Source organism: Gracilinanus agilis, chromosome 4 (genome assembly GCF_016433145.1).
Source record: "Gracilinanus agilis isolate LMUSP501 chromosome 4, AgileGrace, whole genome shotgun sequence".
Lineage (NCBI taxonomy): Eukaryota > Metazoa > Chordata > Mammalia > Didelphimorphia > Didelphidae > Gracilinanus > Gracilinanus agilis.
This window is the reverse complement of record NC_058133.1, coordinates 486373217-486397951: the sequence shown is the minus strand read 5'-3', so window position 1 is coordinate 486397951 and position 24735 is coordinate 486373217. Positions and strand designations below refer to the sequence as shown.

General features: G+C 46.3%; 2 protein-coding genes across 4 annotated transcripts in view; one reads left to right on the top strand and one right to left on the bottom strand.

Annotated features, from left to right (window-relative positions):
* The first annotated feature begins 84 nt into the window (after positions 1-84).
* Positions 85-1620, top strand: PROCA1 (protein interacting with cyclin A1). The gene is made up of 4 exons (XM_044675586.1): positions 85-259; positions 298-505; positions 661-795; positions 874-1620. Exons 1-4 carry the CDS (start codon positions 85-87, stop codon positions 1367-1369), a joined length of 1014 nt encoding a protein of 337 aa, XP_044531521.1. The 3' UTR covers positions 1370-1620.
* Positions 1621-1982: 362 nt separating this feature from the next.
* The window catches only part of SUPT6H (SPT6 homolog, histone chaperone and transcription elongation factor), a 39623-nt gene continuing 16870 nt past the window's right edge, over positions 1983-24735 (bottom strand). For all 3 annotated transcript variants that reach the window (XM_044672838.1, XM_044672840.1, XM_044672839.1), the window contains exons 15-37: positions 24493-24643; positions 24085-24239; positions 23637-23832; positions 23053-23192; positions 22830-22947; positions 16758-16834; positions 16300-16435; positions 15853-15990; positions 15590-15757; positions 15265-15392; positions 12753-12960; positions 11773-11920; positions 11445-11587; positions 10535-10675; positions 9284-9479; positions 8530-8768; positions 7519-7632; positions 5126-5250; positions 4318-4430; positions 4004-4081; positions 3720-3886; positions 2995-3185; positions 1983-2645 (exon numbers count right to left, since the gene is read on the bottom strand). In XM_044672838.1, coding sequence (XP_044528773.1) covers positions 2459-2645; positions 2995-3185; positions 3720-3886; positions 4004-4081; positions 4318-4430; positions 5126-5250; positions 7519-7632; positions 8530-8768; positions 9284-9479; positions 10535-10675; positions 11445-11587; positions 11773-11920; positions 12753-12960; positions 15265-15392; positions 15590-15757; positions 15853-15990; positions 16300-16435; positions 16758-16834; positions 22830-22947; positions 23053-23192; positions 23637-23832; positions 24085-24239; positions 24493-24643 — 3457 coding nt within the window. In that variant the 3' untranslated portion in view covers positions 1983-2458. The remainder of the gene's footprint in view (positions 2646-2994; positions 3186-3719; positions 3887-4003; positions 4082-4317; positions 4431-5125; positions 5251-7518; positions 7633-8529; positions 8769-9283; positions 9480-10534; positions 10676-11444; positions 11588-11772; positions 11921-12752; positions 12961-15264; positions 15393-15589; positions 15758-15852; positions 15991-16299; positions 16436-16757; positions 16835-22829; positions 22948-23052; positions 23193-23636; positions 23833-24084; positions 24240-24492; positions 24644-24735) is intronic.

Sequence of the window (24735 nt, the reverse complement as noted above, 5' to 3'; positions counted from 1 at the left end):
CAGGCCACCCAGTGGCCTTGGGTGGCTGTATAAGGCTTGGGGGGGAGGAGAGCCTCCCTTTGGAGATTCAGAACTGACCAGGCCATGAGCTCCTGGGGCTGCTGGCTGGGGCTGCCACTGCTGCTGACCGCTGTGGCCGGAGGCCTTGGTGGACCAGGAAGCCGAGAGACGGCACCGCATCGGGTCAAGAGAGGCTTCACTTACCCGGGCACACTGTGGTGTGGGGCAGGAAGCAATGCCGAGAGCTACGAGCAGCTGGGTGAGAGGGCGGCGGGGCCTAGGCTGGGGACCCTAAAGGGACGAGAGGCCTGGGAGAAGGAGGCAGGGCCCGGCCCGGGGGCGCCTCGAGCTCCCCGGCTCTCCTCCTCCCAGGGGAGTACGAGGAGACGGACAGATGCTGTCGGGAGCATGACCAGTGCCAGCACGTCATCGACCCCTTCGCCGTGGGCTACGGCCATCACAACTTCCGCTGGCACACTGTCAGCCACTGCGACTGCGACACGAGGTGAGTGGCCGAGTGGCCGGCCCGAGAGCTCTCCCTTCCTAGAGGCGAGTCCCCGAGGGGGCCCCTCCAAAGGGCAGGGCCCGGAGGGGTGGGGGCCGGGGGGGGGGGGGGGGGGGCACGCGAGGGGCCAGGCCTGAGAGCTGGGGGTCCGGCAGGCTGAAGGAATGCCTGCGGCAGGCGAAGGATGCTGCGTCCCGAGCGGTGGGTCAAGCCTTCTTCAACGTGATCCAGGCGCCCTGCTTCGAGCTCGCCTACGAGGAGGGATGCGTGGAACGCTACTGGTACGGCTGGTGAGTAGCGGACAGGCAGAGGCGGGGAGGGAGGAGCCGCGGGGCGCACGCCACGGCCAGCCCTTTCCTTGCTCGCAGGTGTAAGAGTTATGGCCGCGTGCCCCGGGCCGTGCTGCGTGACCCCATCCTCTATGAGTTTGGGGGGGAGCTCCTCCATGCCCCATCCCCCACCTCCCCACCCGCGGGCAGGCCCAGCCAGCACGCCCCAGCCGGGCCGCGGGCTCGGAATGATGAGGCCGCTAAGAAGGGGAGGAAGAAGAAAAGGAAGAAGAGGAAGAGGAAGAGGAAGAGGGGCTCCGCACCCACACGAGGCCCGGGCCCCCGGCTGGCCATGGAGCTCGAGAGCAGAACCCCGGCGGCCCCACATTGGGGCGGCCACGCCGCTGCCAGCTTTAACGACGTCCTTCACCACGAGCCCAAAGCAGAGGAGCCGACAGAGGTCAGGACCGCCGGCCGGCCAAAGAGAGGCAGGAGGAAGGGGCACGGAAGAACGGAAGGGCACGGGAGGAAGGCTGAGCCTCCGCGGAGGACGGGGGGCAGGAGTGCCTCCGGCCAGCGTCCGGCCCCCGCCTAGCAGGCCTTCTCCTTGGCTCCTGCATGAGCACGGAGTGGCCGTAGCCATGGAGGTGAGGCTGGAGTTTTCTGGTCGGCGTCCAGAGGGTGACAGAAACGGGAAGAACCGTGAAGAGGGCCGGGTGTGAGCGGAATCCCGATGAGCCCCTCAATAAAGCCTGTGGCAGAATCCCCCCGGGGTGCTGACCTCCGTTCCCTCCCCGGGGAGGGAGAAGGGATGGGGGCTCGAGTCCTGCGCCAAGCCAGGGCGGCCCCGGCCGCTGCCTCTGCTGCCCCTCCCCCTGCCGGGCCGCTTTCCCAGGCTTCTCTAACAAAGCCGAGGAAGCGCCTGTCAAGGAGGCACCCATGAACAGGAGGGGGCCGGGCAGCCCCACATGCCCAGGGTGGGTGTGGCGACCCGTTTCCCAGCAGTGCGGAGGCCCTCGCCAGGGCTAATGCTGGAGGGGAAGCCGGCCTGGGCCCAGGGACAGGGAAGCCTTCCTGGGCTCTGAGCTAAGCCGGGCCCTCGGAGCCTCGCCTGGGCAGGCTGCCCAGAGCAGAGGGCCGGCCCTTGGGCTACAAGGGGTGGCTCTTTGGCTGAAGCTGAGGCTGGGAGAGAAGACGGCGCCGAGGGCTCTGTAGAAACACTGTTTATTCCAATGGACAGGGCTGAAGCTTCAATGAGAGGGTGGCCATGCGGCAGCGAGGCGGAGGGGAGGGGCCGCCCCGGCGCTCCTGCTGCGGTTTTGGCTTCAGTGTGGGCTGTTCCCTCCTCGCGCCCCCGGCCCAGCCACCCCCTTGAATAAATAGCATCTCCTGCAGAACGGGAGACTGGGCGGGGAATGTCTCTTCTCTTGGGGAACTTGTGGCCCAAGCCGTGCCCCAGGGTTGCGGGGTACAGAAGCTGGCAGGCTCCAGTCCCCTCCTTTCTCCACCCAAGACGGGGGTGAGCAGGAGGGCTGCCACCTAGCACCTGCACTGGTACACCGCGGGTGACCCATTCCATCACCCATCCAGGCTGACCAGCATGGAAAATGTCATTTCATGCCACGGTCTGGACAGAAAACGAGCTATCGGAGAGGGCTCGGCCCAGGGTCCCAGGGCAGCCTCCCTAGCGGTCCATTTCATCCAGCAGCGGCGTGGCGTCGCCAGCGATGGACATGGGGGTGCTCTCGATCATGGGGCTGGGCGAGGGCCGAGGAGTCAGCCGCTGCTTCTGTTTCCGACGCTCCGCCTCTTTCTCCTGTAGCCACTGCTCTGCCATCTTCCCCCAGTCGATGGCGGCGTGGCTGTTGGACCTGAGGCAGACAGAAAGATGGGTGTCGGGGCTGCTTCCAGGACACCCAGACAAGTCCTTTCCCTGATGACCACCAGGGCCTCTCCTCTGTGAGGAGGGCACGGGGGAGTGGGCACTGCCTGAGAGGGCAACTTGCCCTTCCCCAGATTAGGGGAAAACATCAGTGGCTACAGCTCCCAACCCTCCTCTCGTGGATCCCATCTAGGGCATGGCCAACCCCTTAAAGTCCTGTCCGAGGGCCTAGAACCCTGGGCATTTGTCCAATCCAGTGTATCAGAGGTTCCTCCTTCCTTGAAACCTGCCATCCGTGTTGCCCTAAGCCCTATTTCCCAGTTCTTCCCGATACTTACTTTGGCTGCTGTCGGTGCCGGGAGCTGGAGGAAGGCTGGGGCTGGGCTTGGGCTTGAGTGGACTGTGGGGTGGTGTTGGTTTGTAGCTGGTGGTACTGGGGTGTGGTGATGGGCTGGCTGGGGGTTGTGTATGAATAGCTGGGAGTCATCAGTGGCGTGGCCACAGGTTGCTGGGCTGGGGTGGGGAACACCTTGGTGAAGAGAGAATTGAGAAATGTCAGTGATTAAAGGACAACTTGGATTCCTAAAAAAAGGGATAAACGAGGGAGTAAGATGCTAAAATATAATAAAAAGAATGATTCGAAAGGAGAAGCAGGCCTGCCTCTATTCTAACCCCCATTGGCTGGGTGGTTCTGGGGACGTCATTAAACCTCTGGGTGCTCCCTCCCACAATGAGATCTCAGGCCCAGGCCTCCACCTGGAGCCTGATTCTGAAGGACATGACTCGGTGTGGGTACAAGTTGCTGTTTGCCAAGGACTCCCAAGCAAGGTCACAATCTTCACCCCCTACAGCACCTTCCCCCAAAAAGGGCCAGGCAGATGGGGTGGTGAAGAACAGAGAGGGCCTGGAAGGAACTCCTGCCTTGTCTCCACTAACCCCTATCTAAATGAAGACCAGATGATTACTATCTGGCCTGGGTCTCTTCCTTTCCAAAGGCCAGTGTGAACACAGAAGGATGGATAGTGTCAGTGTGGGGAACTTGGGCCCCTCCCCAATCACTTACGTGATAAGCACTGCTGCCTCCTCCACTGCCACCATAGCCATACTGGCTGGAGGCCCATTGGGCTGGGGTGGCGTTGGGATTCTGTCCTTGGCCAGTCACAGCAGCGATGGCACTGAACATTTGTGACGTCATGTTTTGGGGCAGGGCATTTACTGCTCTGGTCAGATCTGCAATGCCAATCGAGAAGTGCATGGGATTGTGGGGTAGGGGTGAGGCTAAATTCTCTGCCTACCCTCCCTCCCTCTCCCCCTGCCACTAAGCCTCAGTCCAGGGGCCGTCTTTACCTGCAAGGTTGATGTTGGCAGGGGTGGCATTGATGGAGGCAGGGGTCCGGGTCCTGCTGCTGCTGCTGGGAGTGATACCTGGATGAAAGGGGAAGGTTTTAGTGAAGGAGTTTTTTGAGCTCCAGCCAGTTCAGGGAGCTGGGTGGAGTTTGGACTAGGGATAGTGTATTAGAACATTTCAACCCGTGTAGTTGGCCCTGGGGATCTGATGGCCCAATAGTGAGAATGGAGGACCCAGGCCCAGAACTGCCTTAGTGCAAAGAGTGGTGCTGACCCTCAGCCAGGCCCTACAGTGGGAGAACAGAAGGAGTCACCTGGCACAGGGTCCTGGTAATGATCCTTAAACCATCGGAAGAGCCCATTCACAGTGGGGAAGACCTGGCCTCGGTACCGGAATCCCTCTGGAGTCACACTCACATATTCTATTCTGGAGTAGGGGGGAGACAAGACAGCAAATTATAAGTGAGATGAGCCCTACCACACAGTGCCATGTAGTGGGTGGAGTAAACAAATACTGGGAAGAAGGGAGGCAGAGAGAGGAAAGGAGGGAAAGAGGGAGGTGGGGGGGAGAGGGAGAGAGGGAGAGAGAGAGAGAGAGAGAGAGAGAGAGAGAGAGAGAGAGAGAGACAGAGAGACAGAGACAGAGAGAGACAGAGAGAGAGAGAGAAAGATGTATGTGTGTCTCCTGCTTAGGGGAGTAAACAGGAGATAAGGTTGGAGGACTTAAGCCATAATCATGAGGTCCTTGTATGCCAAGCCAAGGAGCTTGGATTTTATTCAGTAGGTAAGAGGGAACCCAAAGTTTTAAAGCTGAGCATGAACAGGCCTAAAGCAGTATTTTAGGGCACTGAATGTGGCAGTGATGTGCATGATAGCTTAGAGGGAGAAGAATAAAGGGTGGGAGAGAGCCCAAAGTCAGCCTCCAAACAGGCTATGAATGTTTCAACAGAATAAAACTTTCTTGGGCCCTGGGCCATATAAAACCAAACAGTAGTGCCTACCCAACTCATGCTTTAGAACGAACAAAAATGAAAAGCTCCTTGTAATGCCCAGAACCTGGCTTGGTTGAACCAGCAGCTCCCTCCTCACTCTGGACAGCTCCAGCATGGGATGGGCACTCACCTTGGCTTACCCCGCGGCTGGTACCCCAGCAGGAATTTGCCAGGCAGTTCCTTACAGGCACAGATAAAATAGGGAATGAAAGTTGGTTTTTCTTTCTTGGTTTTGATGAGCAGCTCCTCTAGTTTCTAGGAGTAGAAAGGGCAAGAGAGAGAGAGATGACTAAGGGAGGATGGGTTCAGTATTTCATCCAGCGGTTTGAAGAGAGTAACATCTCTGTTCCTAATTGGGGGTGGGGGCGGAAGAGAATTAGTTTCTTCTGCCTCTCAATGAGCAGAAAACACTGCATTGACCATCCCTACCGCCTATACGGTGACCATCCTGCTTGAGTGTAGCAGGATAGCTTGGCACTCAGAGACCTCACCAGGCCAGATTACCCAAGCTTGTTCTTATCATCTCAGAATGACTGAGAACATCATAAGAATGTCTCTCAGCTAACCAGCACAGTGGGATAGAGCATTAAGCCTAGAGATAGGTCCTGGGTTCAAATCTGACCTCAGACACTTCCCAGCTGTGTGACCCTGGGCAAGTCACTTGGCCTCAATTGCCTAGTCCTTACCACTCTTCTGCCTTAGAATTTAGAATCAAAGACAGAAGGTCTAAGAAAAGGAAGAGGGTCTCTCTTTTAGTAGCAGAGATTTGTCCTCAGCTAAGGAGGTATAAAGTAAAATTTGGGGGTTGTTTTGAAAGCATATGCCTTTTTAGTCTTTTTTTCCCCCTCAGGTCCAAATTTTCTTCCTTCTTCACTACTCCCATTCAATGAGACAGTTAAGATAAAAAGAGTAGTCATGTGTGTCCCCAATAAACTTCCACCTGCACTCAAGAGTCCATCAGCTCTCTATCTGGAGAAGGACAGCAGCACATTTCACCTTCTGGAATTATGGCTGATCACTATGTTGATTAGTTATTAAATCTTTCAGAGACACTAAATCTTCACAATATTGCAGCTTCTGCATAAGTAGTTTTCCTAGTTCTTTTTACTTCACTCTGTATCAGTTGCTAAGTTTTTCTGAAACTTTTTCTTCATTTCTTATTGCACAATATTATTCCATCACATTCATAGACCATAACATATTTATAGTTATCCCCCAGTTGATAGGAATCCCTCCTTTGGTTTCTAATAAAAAAAAAAAAAGAGATACTAGAAATATTTTTGTACAGATGAGTCCTTTTCCTCTTTCTTTGGGGTAATGATGGTATTGCTGGGTCAAACAGTATGCAGTTTAATAATTTTTGGAGCATAGTTCAAATTGTTCTCTGGAATGGTTGGACTAATTCATAGCTCCATCAACAGTGCATCAAGTGTCCCTTATTTTTCCATGACTTCAAGCATTCCTTTTCTCATCTCAGAATTATTTTAATTTGCCTTTCTGGATTTATCAGTAATTTAGGACTCCCCCCCCCTCCCCCAATGTGATTGATAGTTTGCATTTCTTCTGAAAACTGCTCATTCATATCCTTTGACCATTTATCAATTGGGGAATGACTTTTATTTTTGTAACTCTGATTTAGTTTCCTTCATATTTTAGAAGAGACACCTTTATTAGAGGAACCTGATGCAAAGATTGCCCCTGCACCCAGTTTCCTATTTTAATTTTAGCTTCATTGATTTGTTCGTGCAAAACTTTTTAATTTTATATAATCAAAATTATCCATTTTACTTTCCATGAACCTCTATTTGTTCATTAATTTGTCCCCTATCTATAGATGTCACAGTAATTTTTTCATTCCATTAATTTTCTGGTTTCATCTTTTATATCTAAATCACCTACCTACTTTGAACTTATTTTAGTATGTGGGGAGAGAGGTTGATTTATGCTACTTTCCAGTTTTCCCAACACTTTTGGGTCTTATAATGAGTTCTTGACCAAATAGCTAGGATCTTTTGATATTGGGTTCACTTGCTTCTGTTTATTGTGTACCCAATCCATTTTACTGATCAACATCTTTGTTTCTTACTCAGCACCAAATTGTTTTGATTATTGTTTTTGTTATTAATTTGAGATCTAGTTCTGCCAGTCCCCTTTCCTTCCCTTTTTTCTTCATTAATTCTCTTTAATATTCTTGACTTTTATTCCATTAGATGAATTTTGTTTATTGGTTTGGCCTACCCAGGAGCAATGAATATTTTTCAAGTTATTTAGTTTAGTTTAGTTTTTTTTTTTGTGCAGTTGTACTGCAAAAGTTCCTGGCTGTTGGCAGGTAGATTCTCAAGTATTTTATACTGCCTGTAGTTACTTTAAATTAAATTTCTCTATCTCTTTCTGTTGGTTGGTAATGTATAGAAATGCTAATGTTTTTGTATGGGTTTACTTTCAATTTTGTTGAGGTTGTCCATTTTTTCAGTTAGGAATGAATCATTCTTCAAATGTTATGTGTAGCTTCCTGGGACTCACCTTGCGATCCCCACCACCACATTCCTGGTAATACTTGTGGTTAAGCAGATCTCGAGCAAAGGATGCCATAGGCTGGACATATCGGGCAACGATTTCGTCTAGGTCCTCAAATTCCTATAGGAAAGAAAGGATAAAGGGGATCCAGCAAATCACAGTTAGAGAAAGAGATAAACTACTGATGTCTATACGTGGTCTAGCCACTAAAGTACTCAACTAAGTGCTTAGAAATGGTTATTCCTAGTGAACTGTTGTGTATCACAAAAGCAAGGAAACCTCAGTTTCTCTGAGGCTTTATCCTGCCAAATGTCTACCACTCCGTGCCTAAAAAGGGACATGACTGGGATGTTTGGGAACACCAGAGGGTTCAGCAAAAGGCTTCATTGTAGTATGAGGTGTGTGGAAGCCCTGCCTGCCATTCCTTTCAAGGGAAAAAGCTGGGGATGAGCTGAAAAGCCAGCAGCATACCAAAGGTAAACAAGGTAATACTGAGACATGAACAATTTAAGCAGTGGCAGCAGAGATAGGTCATGCTTTTTATGCATAAGGGGACAGGAACAAATGATGGCTGGAGAGAATAAGTATAGCAAGTATGAGAGGGGAGGGAAGGAGAGGAGGGGAGAGAGAGGGAGAGAGAGAGAGAGACAGACTGTGTGTGTGTCTCTCTGTATGTGTGTCTGAGAGCTGTGAGACCCTAGGCAAGTCACTCAACTCCAATGTCTAGCCTTTACTGCTCTTCTGCCTTAGAATCAATATACAGTATTGATTCTAAGATGGAAGGGTTTTACAAAAAAGAGGTAGGGGTGGCTCTGTGGATTTTGAGCCAGGCCTGGAGATGGGAAGTTCTGGGTTCAAATATAGCCTCAGACGCTTCCTAAATGTAAGATCCCAGGCAAGTCACAACCCACCACTGCTCAGCCCTTGCAGCTTTTTGTCTTAATCACCTATATAAAAACAGAAGGTGAGGGTTTAAAAAAAGTCAGAAGACAGGTTAAGTCCATGCATAGCCCTCACCTCACTATTGATCCACAGGGTGGCCCCCAGGCTAAAGGCATTCTCTTTGCCTTCCTCCCGGACATCCACATGCTGATAGATGCCATCGCTGACCTTCCAGGTCACTGTTAGGTGGTTCTCTCCTTTACTGCTTGGCCGAATAATCACATCACCCTGGTCCATGGTCTCCATCATCTTTTCTGCTTGTTTAAAGTTAATATTATGAAAGGATGGATGCGCAATCACCCTCTTGATATATGCTGTGAAGAAAGAAAGATGTAAAGATTAGGTTAAGATTAGACAGGAAACTGGTAAAGAGTAAGGTCTGAGTGCACAGGAGTCTGGGAAATTAAAAGTCAGAAAAAGACAAGTGGTTCAAACTCTCTCAGATTCACAGACCTGTCTCTCAACTGCTCTGAGCAATACATTCAACCCAGTCATTGGTGATTGTCCAGAGGATTAACTGATCCTAAGCCCTGAGGGATGGAAGTGGCAAGGTGTAGGTTCTAATCCCAAACCTCAGAGACACCTTGAGTGACCCATAAATCCCTCAACTCAGTTGGAAAATGGAGAGCAATCATACTCCCCCCCCTTCCCCCATTAGGAAAGTGTGAAAAGAAATTCTCTGTGTGCCTGAAGTCTTATAAAAGGGAGAGCTACAAAAGAAGACAGTAAGTGAATCCCTGTGTAGACCTTCCAGTACTCTCCCCATGTTAGCTATGCCTAAATACTTGAGGCCCTGAGAAGAACACCTCTAGGCACAGCAGAGACTCACTGGTCCTCTGCTGCTTCCTTTTCATGTCCTCTTCCTGCTTGTGGTCGGCTGCTTCAGCATCAAAATCATAATAAGTGTCTTTGGGCAACTTCCACTCATTGTTCTTGTCCATGAGATCGGAGGTACGGCAAGTCAGATCTGCACTGAACTTCTCAATGTCAATCTTCATGATGCGGCAGTGAACAGTCATCCCCACCTGAACAGATAGGACAGTGAATTTGCCTGTTGCTCACTCTGGTTTCCTCTGGCTTCCTTCTGAATGTCAGAAGAGGCTAATCCCTTGGGCCTATGTCTGTCTGATGCCCAACTTTCTTTCACAAGGCAGGCCCACAACCTGACTCTTGGCCCTAACACATCCCACTGACCTCCAGAAGTCATTCCTAGCATGCTTACACATCTCTTTTTGTAGCCAAAATTAGCCGGGACCACTTAGAATCAATCAGAGGTGGAAGGAATGGGAAATCCTCTAGTCTGAATCTTGCAATGTTACTACTTATTTTTTGTGCTCTTGTGCCTCCAATTAATCTATAAACTCTGAGGTTGGAGACAACAGTGCAGCTCCCTCTCTGCTTTTGAGTGCTCAGTATGGCACGAATCTGATAAACAGGGATCCAATAGCTCAAAGATAAAAGTGGAATCCACCTTTAAAAAAAAAAAATTAACATGAAACTGTTAAGTCCACAGTCTTCCCAGCAGGCAATCTGTACACTGGCCTGTAAACTATAAGAAAGAGTAGAACCATCTTGTTCTCTCATTCCATTCAAGGTTGCAGCTTATTTCAGAACTCTTAAAGATAATCAACACTAAAATATGCCTGGTAAATCAGAAAACCCTTGCTAATCAAATCTACAGGTAAGTAGCACATTACTGATGCCTTTAACAGAAGAGGAAACAGGTTGAGGGAGGGGAAGACACTGGTTCAGGGATACAAGCCTAGCCTTGTAGGTCTCCTGACTGTCTGCCTCCAAATGTAGCTTTTTAGACTAGCATGCTTACACATCTCTTTTTGTAGCCAAAAAATAAAAGTGAATAAAAGGGGGCTGCAAACTCTTGAGTAGGAGAGAAGGGCATATTATCTGATGGCCCTTGACCACAAGGGAAGTTGGCAGGAACAAAGGCTCCTTCTTTATGGTCTCAGTCCAAGACTAGAACAACTAAGGAGGGCAGCAGGACTTCTGGGAGCCATAGGCCTTTCTCTGAGTGGTCCCTGGACATAAAATGGTTTCCTTGCTCCAGCTATCTATAGCTTACCTTCACTCGCTCCTCAGGCCGCTTCACCACCTTGTCACTGAGAAACTTTGTAGGGATAAAGCCAGTGACTCCATTGTCCAGTCGAGTCTTGACACCAATGGCTTGTCCTGGGCAAGAGCCACTATCAAAGTGGTTCCAGACCTGAAGGATGGAGAAAAAAGAGAAATCTTGATTCATTTGTCTCTTACTATCCCTGACTCAAAAATGAGTTCTCAGAAGAACTCAAATGGGGACATTAGAACTTCTGTCCAGCACCTGTTAGCCTCCATGAGTAGTGAAAATTGTCACTATGTCCTACCTCTTAGGGCCTGTGTCCATTCACAACCTCCTTTCAGTTAAACACACTCTAAAATGAACCTTTCAAAAATGTCCTAAAGCTTCCTGTTTTGCCAGAAAGCCCTTTCATTCTGCTTTGGCCTGGCAGAGCTGCATGGCAGGAAGGGTACCAAAAGTCCTCCTCCTTAGAATAAATTACCACAGTGAAGATAGTGCCCTTTCTGATTGGATTTTCAATTTAGTGACAAACCTTCACCTCCCCTGGAACATGCTTTCTAGATCTCTACCCATTTACATTTTATTTGTTTGTTTGTTTTTAGGCCCTCACCTTCCGTCTTGGAGTTAATACTGTGTATTGGCTCCAAGGCAGAAGAGTGGTAAGGCTAGGCAATGGGGGTCAAGTGACTTGCCCAGGGTCACATAGCTGGGAAGTGTCTGAGGCCAGATTTGAACCTAGGACCTCTCATCTCTAGGCCTGATTCTCAATCCACTGAGCTACCCAGCTGCCCCCTCTCTACCCATTTATGAAGAGACCTACTACATCTGATGAACATGGCTCATGTGGACTCTCCAGGGCACTAGGGAGAGATACTTTTGTCCTCTAACCCAAGAGGACCAGTGAATGGCTACGAACCTCACTCAGCTCGGGGAAATTGTCCTGCTGGCAGAAGGGACACTGCCACAGTCCTGTCTCATCATTTCGGATTGCCTGGTCATAGCTCTCGCCTTGTGGGCGTCTATGGGCAATTCCAGTGACATTGCAGATGATCAGCTTTCCTAGAGGAAAGGGAAAGAGAAGACTCCAAAGTGAGAGAAGAATCAGGATCACATTACCCTCCCAATTAGAGTATCAACACCCATAAGTTCTCAGGCTGGACTTCACTGTCTCCTTGGAAGGTATTCATGGAAGTGTCCCTCAATGCCTAATCAGCCTACAAATGGGACCTCGTGTTGGTGCCTACCAATGTAGAAGGTTTCTGGAGTCTCCTTAGTCAGCATGTTGAAGACTTCCTCAGTGTTAGGAGAGCGGTAAGCTGTCCGGAGATCCTTGTACCTGCAGCTCAGCTCAGCACGGATGTCATACAATGTGATGTGTTTATCACCATATCCCTGGTGGGGAAAGGAAACTCTCATGAGATGGCAGATGGCCATTTGTCTGTGCAACAAGGGATCATAATTCTAGCTGAGATTGACCACTAATTCTCAGGCCTCCTCTTTTCTGCTTTCAAATGTGTATCTTCAAAAGGAACTTGCGGGGAGGAAGTAACCTATGTTACTAGATTTCTGAAGACAGGGAAAAGGAGGCAGTTTACCAGTGAAATGTTAGAATTCTCATAAGAGCCAGCCATGTTTCTTGTTAAGCACACACAGAGGTGACTAGCTATGGTATTTTTCACTTACAAAGATGATGCTCTGACTTACTGTCTGCAGGAAAATATATTTTTGGTGTTATTTTCTTCCACAGTGCTTAACCTGACCTCACTCTAGCCAGGTCTCTCCTATTGTCAATGGTATATGTAGTTGTGGTGGTGGTGGTATTTTTTATGCCTTTACCTTCTGTCTAAGTTTCAGTTCCAAAGCAGAAGAGCAGTAAGTGCTAGGCAATGGTGATTAAGTGACTTGCCCAGGGTCACTCGGCTAGGAAGTGTCTGAGGCCAAATTAGAACCTAGGACTTCCTGTGTCCAGATCTTAATCCTCTGAGCCACCTAATTGTCCTTGGCATATGTATTTGTGATGAGGGGGATGGTGGGTTTCAAACAGCCTTACAGTCATGGAATCACTGAAGAGAGCTCCAGCTAGCTGAACTAACAGTCTCAGGCAGTGATCTGGGGTACATTCTCTTAGGAGCAGCTGAGCTGCTAGATGGGGGTCTTTTTACAAGGCTGGGCCAGGCTGAGGTAAATGCTCTGGTTCCATCAGCATATCAGTGATGATGCTCACCTGCCTCTCGAGCTCTTCTGCAAAGGCATCAAGGTCCAAGTCCTTGAGTCGTTCTGGGTTCTCCAAGATCTCTTCCAAAGCCCCTGCAGGGTTGGCATCCTCTGCAGATTCATCATATTCCAGGGCATCCACTGCCATCTTCCTGGCCCATTCGTAAGTCTCAGGATGGACCCGGGAGCCATCCAAAACCTCTATATAGGAGTCAGTGCTAAAGGAGGAGGAGCAAGAAGTGTTTAGATATCTCTTCCAGTTCTATGACCTCTTACTTTCTCCCTCTTTCCAGAGTGAGAGTGGAGTCATTCAATGTACTCAGAAATATCTCTCATAAGTATGCCTCGCTTTCAGCAAAACTAGTTATAAAGAAAATTTCTAAACCACCAAGTCTATTTTCCCATTCACTTCTACTACTACATTAGAAATACGTTTCCATTGGAAAAAAGATTCCCCACTGATGGGGATGCCAGCCCTGTGGGAGACCTAAGAAACTTCTGAAGCTAGTCAGTTCTATGGCACCTTGGAAATGGCAAGAGAGCCCCAGTGAATCAAATTGCCTTGAGGGTGTGAGCCTGGGGGCTCATTTTCCCTTTGGAGAAGTTTCTTTGCTCTGCACAAATCAGAGGAATTTCCCCTGTGTCTGTAGATCTAAATGTAGCTACCTCCTCTCTGACACTCCACTCCATCCTCTTTTTCTCCTATCTGGAATCAGGAGGAGTGAGGTTGTCATATATTATGCATCACCAGGAGATGCCAACACATGCAGCAGTCCCAACCCTGTCTAGAAATTCCTTAAGATGGAGGGTTCCAATTAGAAAGAGCCACAACCCTGGTTTGAAGAGAGGCTCTGCCTTCTTCCATGATGAAGGGTGATTTCCTTTCAAAAAGATCTCTCATTTTAGAACTGCAATTTATACTTGACCTAACCCAATGAGTGGATTTCCTACTTTATTTATTATTACTTAAAAACAAGCAAATAAAAAACCCTTACCTCCTGTCTTAGAATCAATACTGTGTATTGGTTCTAAGGCAGAAGAGCAGTAAGGGCTAGGCAATGGGGCTTAAGTGACTTGCCCAGGGTCACATAGCTAGGAAGTGAATAAGGCCAGATTTCAACCTAGGACCTCCCATCTCTAGACCTGGCTCACTGAGCTACCCAGTTGCCCCCTGGTTTCCTACTTTTATTAATTTTGTGAGTTCAAAATCTGCTTAGAAGGCAACTTTAATAACAGTGTGACCTGGTATGTTCAAGCACATAAAAGAATTCACCTTTCTGTGATATTCTTTTATATATATATCTCATAAGAAACTTACAACTTTGCAAAGCTCTCTGTTCCATTCCCTTATGGCTTTAGTTTTTAGAATAATTTTTATATTATGTTAGTTTGTTCCCTGATGATTTCCACCCCCTAATGGTACTAGTTCTTTCCTTACACAGGACACACAGTCTGTTACACAGAATGAGTCTATTCCCTTTTTTACTTGATAACCCTTATGGGCCCTGAAGAGCACCCATTTTTATAGCCAATTTACATTTCTCTTTATATTTGTTACACATGGTGAGCTATTCTTGGTTGACCCCTATATAGACCAACAGCTTATACTCACACACTGCTTCTTCCTGCAGATCCAAACCTTTCCAAGAAGAAGGATAACCATCTTTCCTACCTAGTAAGCCCCATAATTCTAGTCTAGTCCTATGCGCATGGCAGCTGCTCAAATATGGGCTAGCATTTCAAAGTATGGCCAATAAACTGTGCTGCCCCTCATCCCTTTCTTCATAAATGACTTTAAGGCTCTCTTTCTATCCCAGGCTTAGGAGGCTGAGGACTGATCATTAACCAGATTGAAAAAAGCTGAGGCTAATGTTCTACTTCTGTGTACACCCCACCCTCGACTATAGGCCTCTGCATGAAGGGAATAAATCTCCCTTGGACTAGGTGGCTCCAAAAGTGATCGTGCTAGTAAGGACCGGCAGATAAATAGCCACTGGATTTTTTTGTACTTTGTTGAATTCTAGGATTGCAGAGCCAAGTTTCTAATTGAGGTAGTGTCGAAGAGAAGGAAAATGGGAAGGGGAAATGCCCAGCAATTCTTGTTGGGATTCAAGATACATTCCAGATCCCAGACCTACCAAGTGCTGACGTGGGTGGAGTATGGATAAGCCCTCTCTTAGCCAGAAAAAAAATCTCTGGTGTCTTCAATTATGCTCAAGACTTTCTCTAGATCTGGGGTAGGAAATTCTGCCTCTTGGGCCAAACCAAGCTTCCTTGGAATGACCTGTACCAAAGAAATACTTTCTGTAGCTCAGAAAATACTCTTCCTCTCATAGATAGAAAAAAGGGCTCCCCATACATGCTTCAGAATACTCTGCTTAGAGCTGAACAACACAATTCAAACCAAGGGCACCTCAATGGTTAGGTTAGGTAAGAGGCCCTCTTAAGGCCCCAAAGAAGAACATGAAGTTTACTTGGGGGAAGAGGTTGAGGAGGAGGAATGGAAAAGTCAAGGTTACTACCTGTCACCCAAAGAGGCTGTGTCTATCTTGAGGAAACCAGCACAGTTCATGAAGACCTTGGGCCCCATATGGCACATGGTGACCAGCTGGGTCCGGCTTTCTAGGCGAGTATTGTTTTGCTTCAGAATCTAGAGGAAGAGAAGGGAAAAAGAAGCCTAGGGTGGACTTGCAGCATATCTCCTTTTTCTACTACCAAATTTCTGCCCCAGAAGGTATCCCACCCATATAACTCAAACCTACTCCCTCATTTAGTCTATAACCCTCAGGGTTCAAGAATATCCTTTCTAAGAAGCATTTTCTGAACAAGCCCAGCTGGGCCCCTTACCTTTAGTAAATGGGTTCCTTTTCGTGGCCCCAAGCCACAGACATACTGGATCAGAGCCTGGCTGTAGGGGTGGGCGATGGCTCGATTGACATCAACACCAACCTCATTGACTCTATTAATGAACTCGCAATACAGGGCATTAAGCAGCTCCTCCTTTACCACATGTTCCTGGCAGATGTCAGAGAGAAGGCAATGGGTCTATTTGGTTGAATCAACTTATATGGACTCCTTCCCACAAAAACCTCCCTGCTGAGTCTTGTTACCTGCAAGGGGTGGAACTTGAGACAAAGAATGTCCTCATCTGTGCTGCACACCTGTGCAAACTCAATCAAAGGGTCCTGAATCCGTCGGGCCAGAGACACTGCCTGCCTCAGCACTGGGGGGTAATCTCTGAACTCCGCCTAGAACCAAAGTCACCAAGTCAACAGAGTATCCCAACTGAGTCTGTGCCTTTATTTCCTAGCCCCAGTAAAGAAGAAACAGCTCATTTCTAGCTCAGGGAAGTTGCTTTATTTCTTCTTCCAAAACTCTTGGTTCTTCATCCTCTTGGGTGAGCTGAGATCAAAAAGGAAGACATTTCTACTTGGGCTAGGAGATGGCCTAGGTCAGGTGTTCTAGATGGCCTCTACTTTTCTCCCAACTTTATCTAAGGTTAGGGAGAAATGTGCCCTGAGGCACTCTGAGGGATATCAGTGAATAAAAGGACTTACCTCAGACTTTTTGCTATTCATGTACAGGACAGCCAGTTCATTGTCTACCATTTCCACCCCAATGGATGATAGCTGCTGGCCTTGGTCAAGTTCGTGTACAATCCGTTTCACATCTTCAATCATCATCTGGGCATCTCTAGAGAACAAAGGGTATGATTTAGGGATAGGCTTAGAAATGTTTCCGTCTCTTTAGGGTCTCTGAGTAGATTCTCTAACTGGACTTCATTATCTGGTGTGCTTATACATCAAAATCTAAGAGATAATGGGAAAAGCTGAGCCAAGGATGCAAAAGTCAAATTAAGGCTCAGGGGTAAGAATGTCTTCTGTGGTAGCCTGAATCCCCTTTCAGGATTCAGTATTAGGACATAAAGACTATAGAAACAGGCCAGATTGGTCTAACAATTACAACTCTGTTCAAGAATGTTTAGGCACCAGACCTACCTTCCCAACTACCCTACCTGTTCTCGCCAGCAATTGTTACCACATGTGGTTTCTTGTTCAGAAGGAATTTCTTTAGGGTTTCAATGTCCTGGGCCTGGGGTGAAAAGAAAGATGGAGCTGAACAACCACTGTAGGATTGATGCAATTTCCCTCCCCTTCTCCTACTGACAGATTTTGAAGACCCATGGAATTCTGAGTTGGATGGTATCTCAGAGGTTACTTAGTCCAAGCTGCCAACCAACACTTGTAGCCTTTTGGTGATACTGGATGCTCAGTCCTTTACAGGGTAGTCTGTTTAATTCCTGGATAATCCCCCAATCCCCTTTGTTATACTGTTTTTTTAAATTTTTATTTTTTAAATTTTTTTTTAAACCCTTAACTTCTGTGTATTGACTTATAGGTGGAAGATTGGTAAGGGTAGGCAATGGGGGTCAAGTGACTTGCCCAGGGTCACACAGCTGGGAAGTGTCTGAGGCCGGATTTGAACCTAGGACCTCCTGTTTCTAGGTCTGGCTCTCAATCCACTGAGCCACCCAGCTGCCCCTATACTGTTTGCTTTCGTAGAACAATCATTTCTAAATTTATCCCTGGGACCTGGGCTATACCAGCAAAAGAACACCTCAGACCCACCCCTTCCTGTGGTGCTTCCATTCTATTCCCATCTTTATACTAGGAAGAAAGTTGCCTCCCCTCTAGATTTTACCCATTGGTCCTACGTTTGTCCTCTGGAGTCTCATAGCTTAAGTTTGTTCTCCTGGTTACAAAACAGTTCTTTGAGGAGCTGAGGACAGCTTGTGAAGCCCTCATCAACTCTTCTTCTTCTTTTTTTTTTAAACCCTTAACTTCTGTGTATTGACTCCTTGGTAGAAGAGTGGTAAGGGTGGGCAATGGGGGTCAAGTGACTTGCCCAGGGTCACACAGCTGGGAAGTGTCTGAGGCTGGATTTGAACCCAGGACCTCCCATCTCTAGGTCTGACTCTCAATCCACTGAGCTACCCAGCTGCCCCCCCTCATCAACTCTTCTTAAGGCCCAAAAGGCTGGATTTCCTCACTATCTAGTCACACTCCACTTGGAATTAAACTATTTTCGTAATACTATTGAGTAGTTATTTGCTGTCTATTAAAATTCCATCCTTTTCCAACTACATTATGTGTGAGGCTGGATTTTCTTCATACATTTTAACTGAAACAACACACTGCAAGACTGAATGCAGAAGCAGATAGGAGAATAGGAGAATATAGCTCAGTTATCTTCTTTTAAGCCAGACACTAGAGAGCCATGCAAAAATATGCTGCAAAACAATGACAGTCATCTCACTAAAATTGTTTTGAAAAGGTATTTTCATAAAAATGTTACTTGTGTTAACATGTAACAAAAGGTTTTTTTTTTAATGAAATAATAATTACTTTTAAGATGAACCAGTGTAAATTTCAAATGTGGCAAATATTGAGAGATATAATATAAACAAAAAGTTTTCTGGGGTCCTCAATTATTTTTAAGTATAAAAGGATCCTGAAGATGGTGGCTTAGTAGCAGCTAAAGCTGAAACCACACTGATATTATCCTTCCAAACCAATCTTTAAAAAGAGCCTCAAAATGACATTAGTCAAAAACCAATAGCATGATGGAGTGAGGGGGCTCTCTCACTGAACACAATTTGAAAGGTAGGCAGAGTTGATTTTCATGGGATAAGGGGGAATTGGGATGCAAAACTGCACACTGTGCCAGCCAACCACCCTCTGACCTACTATGCCAAGTTCCTTGACTGGGCATAGGCCAACTTTAGGATCCTGGGACCTGGGCTATACCAGCAAAAGAACACCTCAGACCCACCCCTTGAAGCCCCAAGCCCTGTTACCAGCCCACAGTGAGGCCTGGAATTTGAAAGTGCCAGGCACTTTCAAGCCTACACTGCTGTGATGAAGACAATAGTCCACAGGACTGAGCCCTGCAAACCAGCAACAGAGAAGGCAGAACTAGTAGATTCCAGAATTTCCAGTCCACAGGCAAAAAAAGGCTGGGAAAATGAGCAAATAGCACAAGAAACTCCTAAGTCTTGAAAATTTCTATGGCAACAAAGAGCAAAGCAGAGAATCAATAGGGCATGATGTGATCCAAACAACCACATGCAAAACCTCAAAGAAAAATTAAAACTAGTCACAAGTGTTGGAAAAACTCAAAAAAGGAATTCAAAAAATCAAATAAGACAGGTTGAAGAAAACTGGGAAAAAGAAATGAAAGTGTTACAAAAAGAAAACAGCTTAAAATGCAAAACCGGTCAACTGGAAAAAGAGGCACAAAAATCCAACAAAGAAAAGAGCGCCATGAAAAGTAGAATGGATCAACTGGAAAAGGTGGATCAAAAGGTCATGGAAGAAATTCTGTCTTTAAAAATTAGAACTAGGCAAATAGAAACTAATGACTACAAGAGGCATCAAGAAACAAGAGAATGAAGAAAAAGAAAACATGAAATACCTCATTGAAAAAATAACTGACCTGGAAAATAGATCAAGGAGAGACAATTTATAGCTGAACAAGAAGGTAAAATATAGACTGAAAGAATCCACAGACCGCCTCCCACAACAAATCCCCAAATGATAAGTCCCAGGAATGTTGTTGCCAAATTCAAAGGCTCCCAGGCCAAGGAAAAAACACTGTAAATAGCCAGAAAGAAACAATTCAAATATCAGAGCCCCAGTCAGGATTACATAGGATCTGGCAGCTTCCACACTGAAGGACCAGAAGACTTGGAATATGAAATTCTGGAAGGTAAGGGAACTGGGTTTACAACTAAGAATCACCTACTCATCAAAACCGAACATATTCTTTCAGTAGAAAATATGATCATTTAATAAAATAGAAGATTACCAAGTATCCCTGAAGAAAAAAAACCCAAATACAAAATTCAAGAGAAACACAAAAAGGTTCTGTTTGTAGCTTAATAAACTTTATCAAAAGTAGCAGTAGTGAAGAGAGGTATAGACACTTAGCTTTCTAATCTACTGGCTACCATAATGGGCCTATAGCTACAACCCAGCAAGGGTCCCCTCTATTCCTCCATGTGCACACCAAAGACCAAGACTGATCTGAACTTATAAACTTATAAGCTTTTTTCTCTACCCACTAACTCTCACATGTCACTATCAGTTTCTTAATTTGCCTGGGCCACCCAGGGGGGCAGTGTCTGTGGAATCAGTTTCCTGTCTCATTGGTTCCTTGATTCTTTAACTTCCTCTTCTGAGGCTCATCTATACCTGAATTTACTCAGTGGTACCTGACCTCCAAGTCACTGAGAGATGATAATAAAAAAAAGCAACACTGGAGAGAGAAAAAAATCATTTCTGACAATGTTAAAAAGAAAGATATAATTTAAGGGCTTCAATAAGGTCAAATTGTTTATATTCCTATACGGAGGAAAGGTATTTTTAACTCTTTAAAAAATTTGCATTCTTAATTCCTTCACCTCTTTCTAGCCTAGCCTATTCAATTTCTATTCAAAGGGATGATTACCTGAGGGATAAGGTGGGTTAGTGGCTTGTCAGAGGTAGCAATTTCCCAATCTGCCCTGTATCCAAAATGCATCATAAACTGTTCTGTTTGTATACAGATTAAAATCTGACCTTCAAACCTTGACCATTTTCTAAAAAGGTTAATTTGGAGCATATCTGCTTCAGGAAGGCTGGAAGGTTATGGGGGTGAATGAGTCAGGATGATGTCATTTAACCCAAGGGTTATATTTTCCTATAAATAAGGGGTTTTCCTGTAAGATGGGATTTTTTTTTTTTGGCCTTTCATAGCTCACGGTGGGGCACATAACTCCTCTTCTTTCCCTCTCCCCCCAAGCCTAACTACATCACCTGTCCCCCTACCCAGCAGTCTAATAGGAGTCCCTCCCCTGGGTGGAGTAAGGGTGGGGGGGGGGAAACAGGGTGAGCCTGGCACTCAGTTGGCGGGAGGGGCACAGAATGTGGTCTCTGGAAGGCATGGGCCTGGTACTCCATCTCTAAACGGTTCCCCATCACTGTACTAAGAGAAATGGGAAGAGAAAATGGGAAAAATGATATCTCATAAAGAGGCGCAGGGGAATACTATTACAGTAGAGAGGAGGATGAGGGTGGTGATGTAATAATTAAACCTTACTCTCATTGGAATTGGCTCAGAGAGGGAAAGAACAGCCAGATTAATTGGGGTTATAGAATCCTACCTTACCCTATAGAGAAGTAAAGGGGGAATAAAAAAGAGGGTACTGGGGAGTAATATAAGGAAGAGAGAACTTAGGGGTGGGGTAATTAAAAGACCCTATAAAGAAAAAGGAGAGAAATAAGAAGGGTGGTGGTGATAAGGGTAGTAATTAATATAAGGGAGGGGGAAAAGAGGGAGTGATTAAAAGCAAAATAATGGTTTGGAGGGAAAGTGTGAAAGGAGACAGGGCAGGATTAAAAGAAGAAATCTGAGATAGAGGGGAATACACAGATGGTAATCATAATCATGAATGTAAATGGGATAAACTCATCCATAAAATGGAAGTGGATAGCAGAGTGATAAAAAAAAAAAACCAGAAGCCTACCATATGTTGTTTACAAGAAACACATTTGAGGGAGGTAGACAAACAGAGATCAAGGGTAAGTGGATGGAGCAGAATCTTTTGGTTTTCAACTGAGACAAAAAAGCAAGAGTAGCAATCATGATCTCAGACAAAACTAAAGCAAAAATAGATCTGATTAAAAGAAACAAGGAAGGTAATTACATCTTGATAAAAGGTACTATAGACAATGAAGAAATATCAGTACTTAATATATGTACCAAAAGGTATAGCATCCAGATTTTTAAAGGAGAATCTAAAGGAGCTTAAGGAAGAAATAGACAATAAAACTATACTAGTGGGGGACCTCAACCTTCTCTGATCAGAACTAGATAAATCTAACCAAAAAATAAATAAGAAAGAAGGAAAGGAAGTGAATGAAATTTTAGAAAGTTAGATTTAAGTGTAGAGGGATCCTGAAACCACAAAGTCTGAGGACCATGCTCTAGTTTGTCAGAACCCCCATTGGTCTGATCAGAATTAAAATAATTATCTCTATTGATTATGGACAATATCCTTCACCTGAAGGTAGCTCAAGGTCACATTATAAATCACCCCACTGGCTCATGCTGAACTCGGGTAAACTAAAGTCTAGGGCTCTTCAAGGAAACTTCCTGGCAAGGTAGGGATCCCTCCCTCATGCTAGATTCATATAAATGATGTTCTGAACCAAAATACAGGATGTTTGAATTCATCTGTTAGATTTAATCTTGTTTCAATTCATTTGTTTCAAAAATTGCCTAGATTAAAAAGAAAATAAATTGTAACTGTTATCCAACACATTCTTTGGGTATGTTGTTTGTTTTTAAAAGGGGAATTAACATTTTTCTTTAGGAATAAAGATTAGCCACACTTCTGCAGAACTTCACAGTTTATAATCACTTCCCTCACACAGCCCAATGTGGTAAATAATGCCATCACTCCCATTTTGGAGATAAGAAAACCAGGGCTGAAGGTAGTTAAAGTGTGACTTGCTCCAAGTCATACAGCTATTCTGTGGCAAGACATTCAAACTCAGATCTCCTCCAATGCTAGTATGATTTCCCCTATTTCCTGCCATCTTTCAATAAAATCCAAAGAAATCAAGGAGGGGTCGTGGCAGACCAACAAAACCCAAGATCACTGTCTTTGGAGAAAGAGATGTTCAAAAGGCTGAAGAGTTGGCCCAATGCTCCAAGAATCCTTGCCCTCAAAGATGCTATGTTAGCTTTGGGTTAGACACCACTGCTTCAGGGACAAGATCACCTTGAATGCTACAAGTAGCAAGTCAATATCAACTATTTCCAGTTATACAAGGATAAGGTTTGAGAATTAGCCAGAAATGGGTTTTTTACTATTAATAACTTAAATGTCACCTAGAGTCCATGGAAGTTGTCCTTCCTCTGGGAAGAACGAGGGGGTCAAAGACCAGTAAGAAGAATATGAGCAATAAGGATGGTCCTGAAGGTAGTTGTTCTCCACAGCTCCAAGCCCAAATGCCACCTCCCTTCTTCCATCATCACTTACTTTTTTTTCCCGTTCTTCTTCCCTCCAGGCAGTCCTCCGTTTGGTAAAGTGAGGCAGCCGTAAGAAATCTGTCACCTCTCCATCTCCATTAACCAAGGCACAAAACACAGGGTGGTCTCTGCCAGAAAGAGGGGAGAGGCTCATGACCCAATGCTGAGTATGTGGGGATGCTTCCAAGGCATGGGATGAAAATGTAGCTGGGAAGGTAGGCAGGGGTAGGTACCTGGCAGAGGAGAAGGCAATCCCTAGGACCCGGATGCCTTTCCCTTGGTTTTCATCCATAAAATCATCATCTTCTTCTACCTGTTGGTCAGGTCGGTAGGGGGCCACCTTCAGCCAGTTGTACAGCTTTCGGCTACAAGCCTAGAGGGAAGAGAAAGCCTCATGGTAGACTAATAAGGACAGATTAGTGTGAAGTGCTGAACTGGGCATTGTCAATGGACATAGCCCCTTAATTTAAAACCAGGAACCCTGCTGAGAATACTGGGGCAAACCTAGCTGCATTAAATTATACAAATGCAAAACAATTCACAGTCAGTCTGTAAAACAGTGAGGTAGGCTATCAGAGAGGATCAGGGGCAATTCTAGGGCCTTGCACCTTGTTCTCCCATTAATCAGTGCTATCAGGGACCTCAGAGACCATCTAGTTTAACTTCTTCCTTTTAGAGATGAAGAAACTGAAGCTTGGAGAGGGAAAGGGATTTGCCCTGAGTCATCAAGCTTCTTCTTTGGCCCCAGAGCAAACCATTTGTGGGTCCCTCCTCCTCCTCCTCCTCTTCTTTAAATTTTTTTGGTGGCTATCCTCACCTTGATGACAAATTCTTTGGCTTCAGCCAGCAGTTTATTCTTTAGCTCTTTGGCCATCTGCACATAGAGGAACTGCTGCAGGGCCCGCTCAATGGCCATGGTCCGCTGCCGGTTCCACTCCTGCACCTGGTGGCTAAATTCATCTCGGTAGTAGAATTGCTTGATCTCTTCAAAGTATGTCTGGTCACTGCCATAGCTGGTGGGAGGGTTGAGCAAGAGAATGGTCATTGGCAAGAAATGGAATTTATGAGAGAAGCACTGGTAGAGACAGGGGTCAGCAGCTGGGAGGTAGCCTGCACAGGCATGGCTCATTTCCAAAAGGCCCACCCACCCCCTCTAAAGGATATCCTTTGCAATCTATTGCTGAGCTCCTGGCCTTTCTTGTTCTATCTTTCCACCCCCCACCCCCTCAAACTATGCCAAGATCACACAACAGACTTGACCTCACCCCTCAACTCCTTTCATGTCAATGCTGATATCAATGGTGAGTAGGCCTTCCTCTTCAGCCAGGCATGTCTTGAGGAACTGGTCATCCCTAAGTTCTTTCACAGGTTTGTTCTTCAGATACTTGAAAGAGTAGGCATAGTGGGCCTCATCCACATCCTACATGGAACACAAGCTGCTGTTAGACCCCCAAGGGAGAAATGTCTTCCAGTTTTTCAGACCACAGTCTGAGACTTCCAATTATTACTATGTCAGGCGGCTCAATTAAAACTGAACCAAAGACAGACCATCTGTGTGGCACAAGCCTATGTTGGTGTTCTCTTGACCCCCACTCTTGGAACTCAACTTGTCCAGAAAGTACAACTGTGATGCCATGGATGACAGTAGCACTGGGGACTTTTGACCTGCTCACCTTCTTGCCCTTCTTGGTTGGGGTGATGTTAACTTTAGCCCTCTCCTGGAAGGTCTGTCGAAGCACCTGTCGGACTAGAGGTTCTCGGGCAATCTGTAGGGCCACCATGTATCGAGCACCCTCTAGCACTGCCTCTGGGGTTGGGAACTGACTGTAAGAAGGTAGAAAGGAGACATCTAGTTAGTACCAGGACTCTAAGGCACTGCCCAGCTAACCTTAAAAATCTTAGCCTCATCCATGATT

What these genes read in the sequence shown, in the direction of transcription:
- PROCA1 (XM_044675586.1), top strand. Translation starts at nt 85, where the DNA reads ATGAGCTCCTGGGGCTGCTGGCTGGGGCTGCCACTGCTGCTGACCGCT. An exon ending in CGAGAGCTACGAGCAGCTGG is followed by an intron (nt 260 to 297) that starts GTGAGAGGGCGG and finishes GGGACCCTAAAG; the next exon opens with GGACGAGAGGCCTGGGAGAA. An exon ending in GAACGCTACTGGTACGGCTG is followed by an intron (nt 796 to 873) that starts GTGAGTAGCGGA and finishes CCTTGCTCGCAG; the next exon opens with GTGTAAGAGTTATGGCCGCG.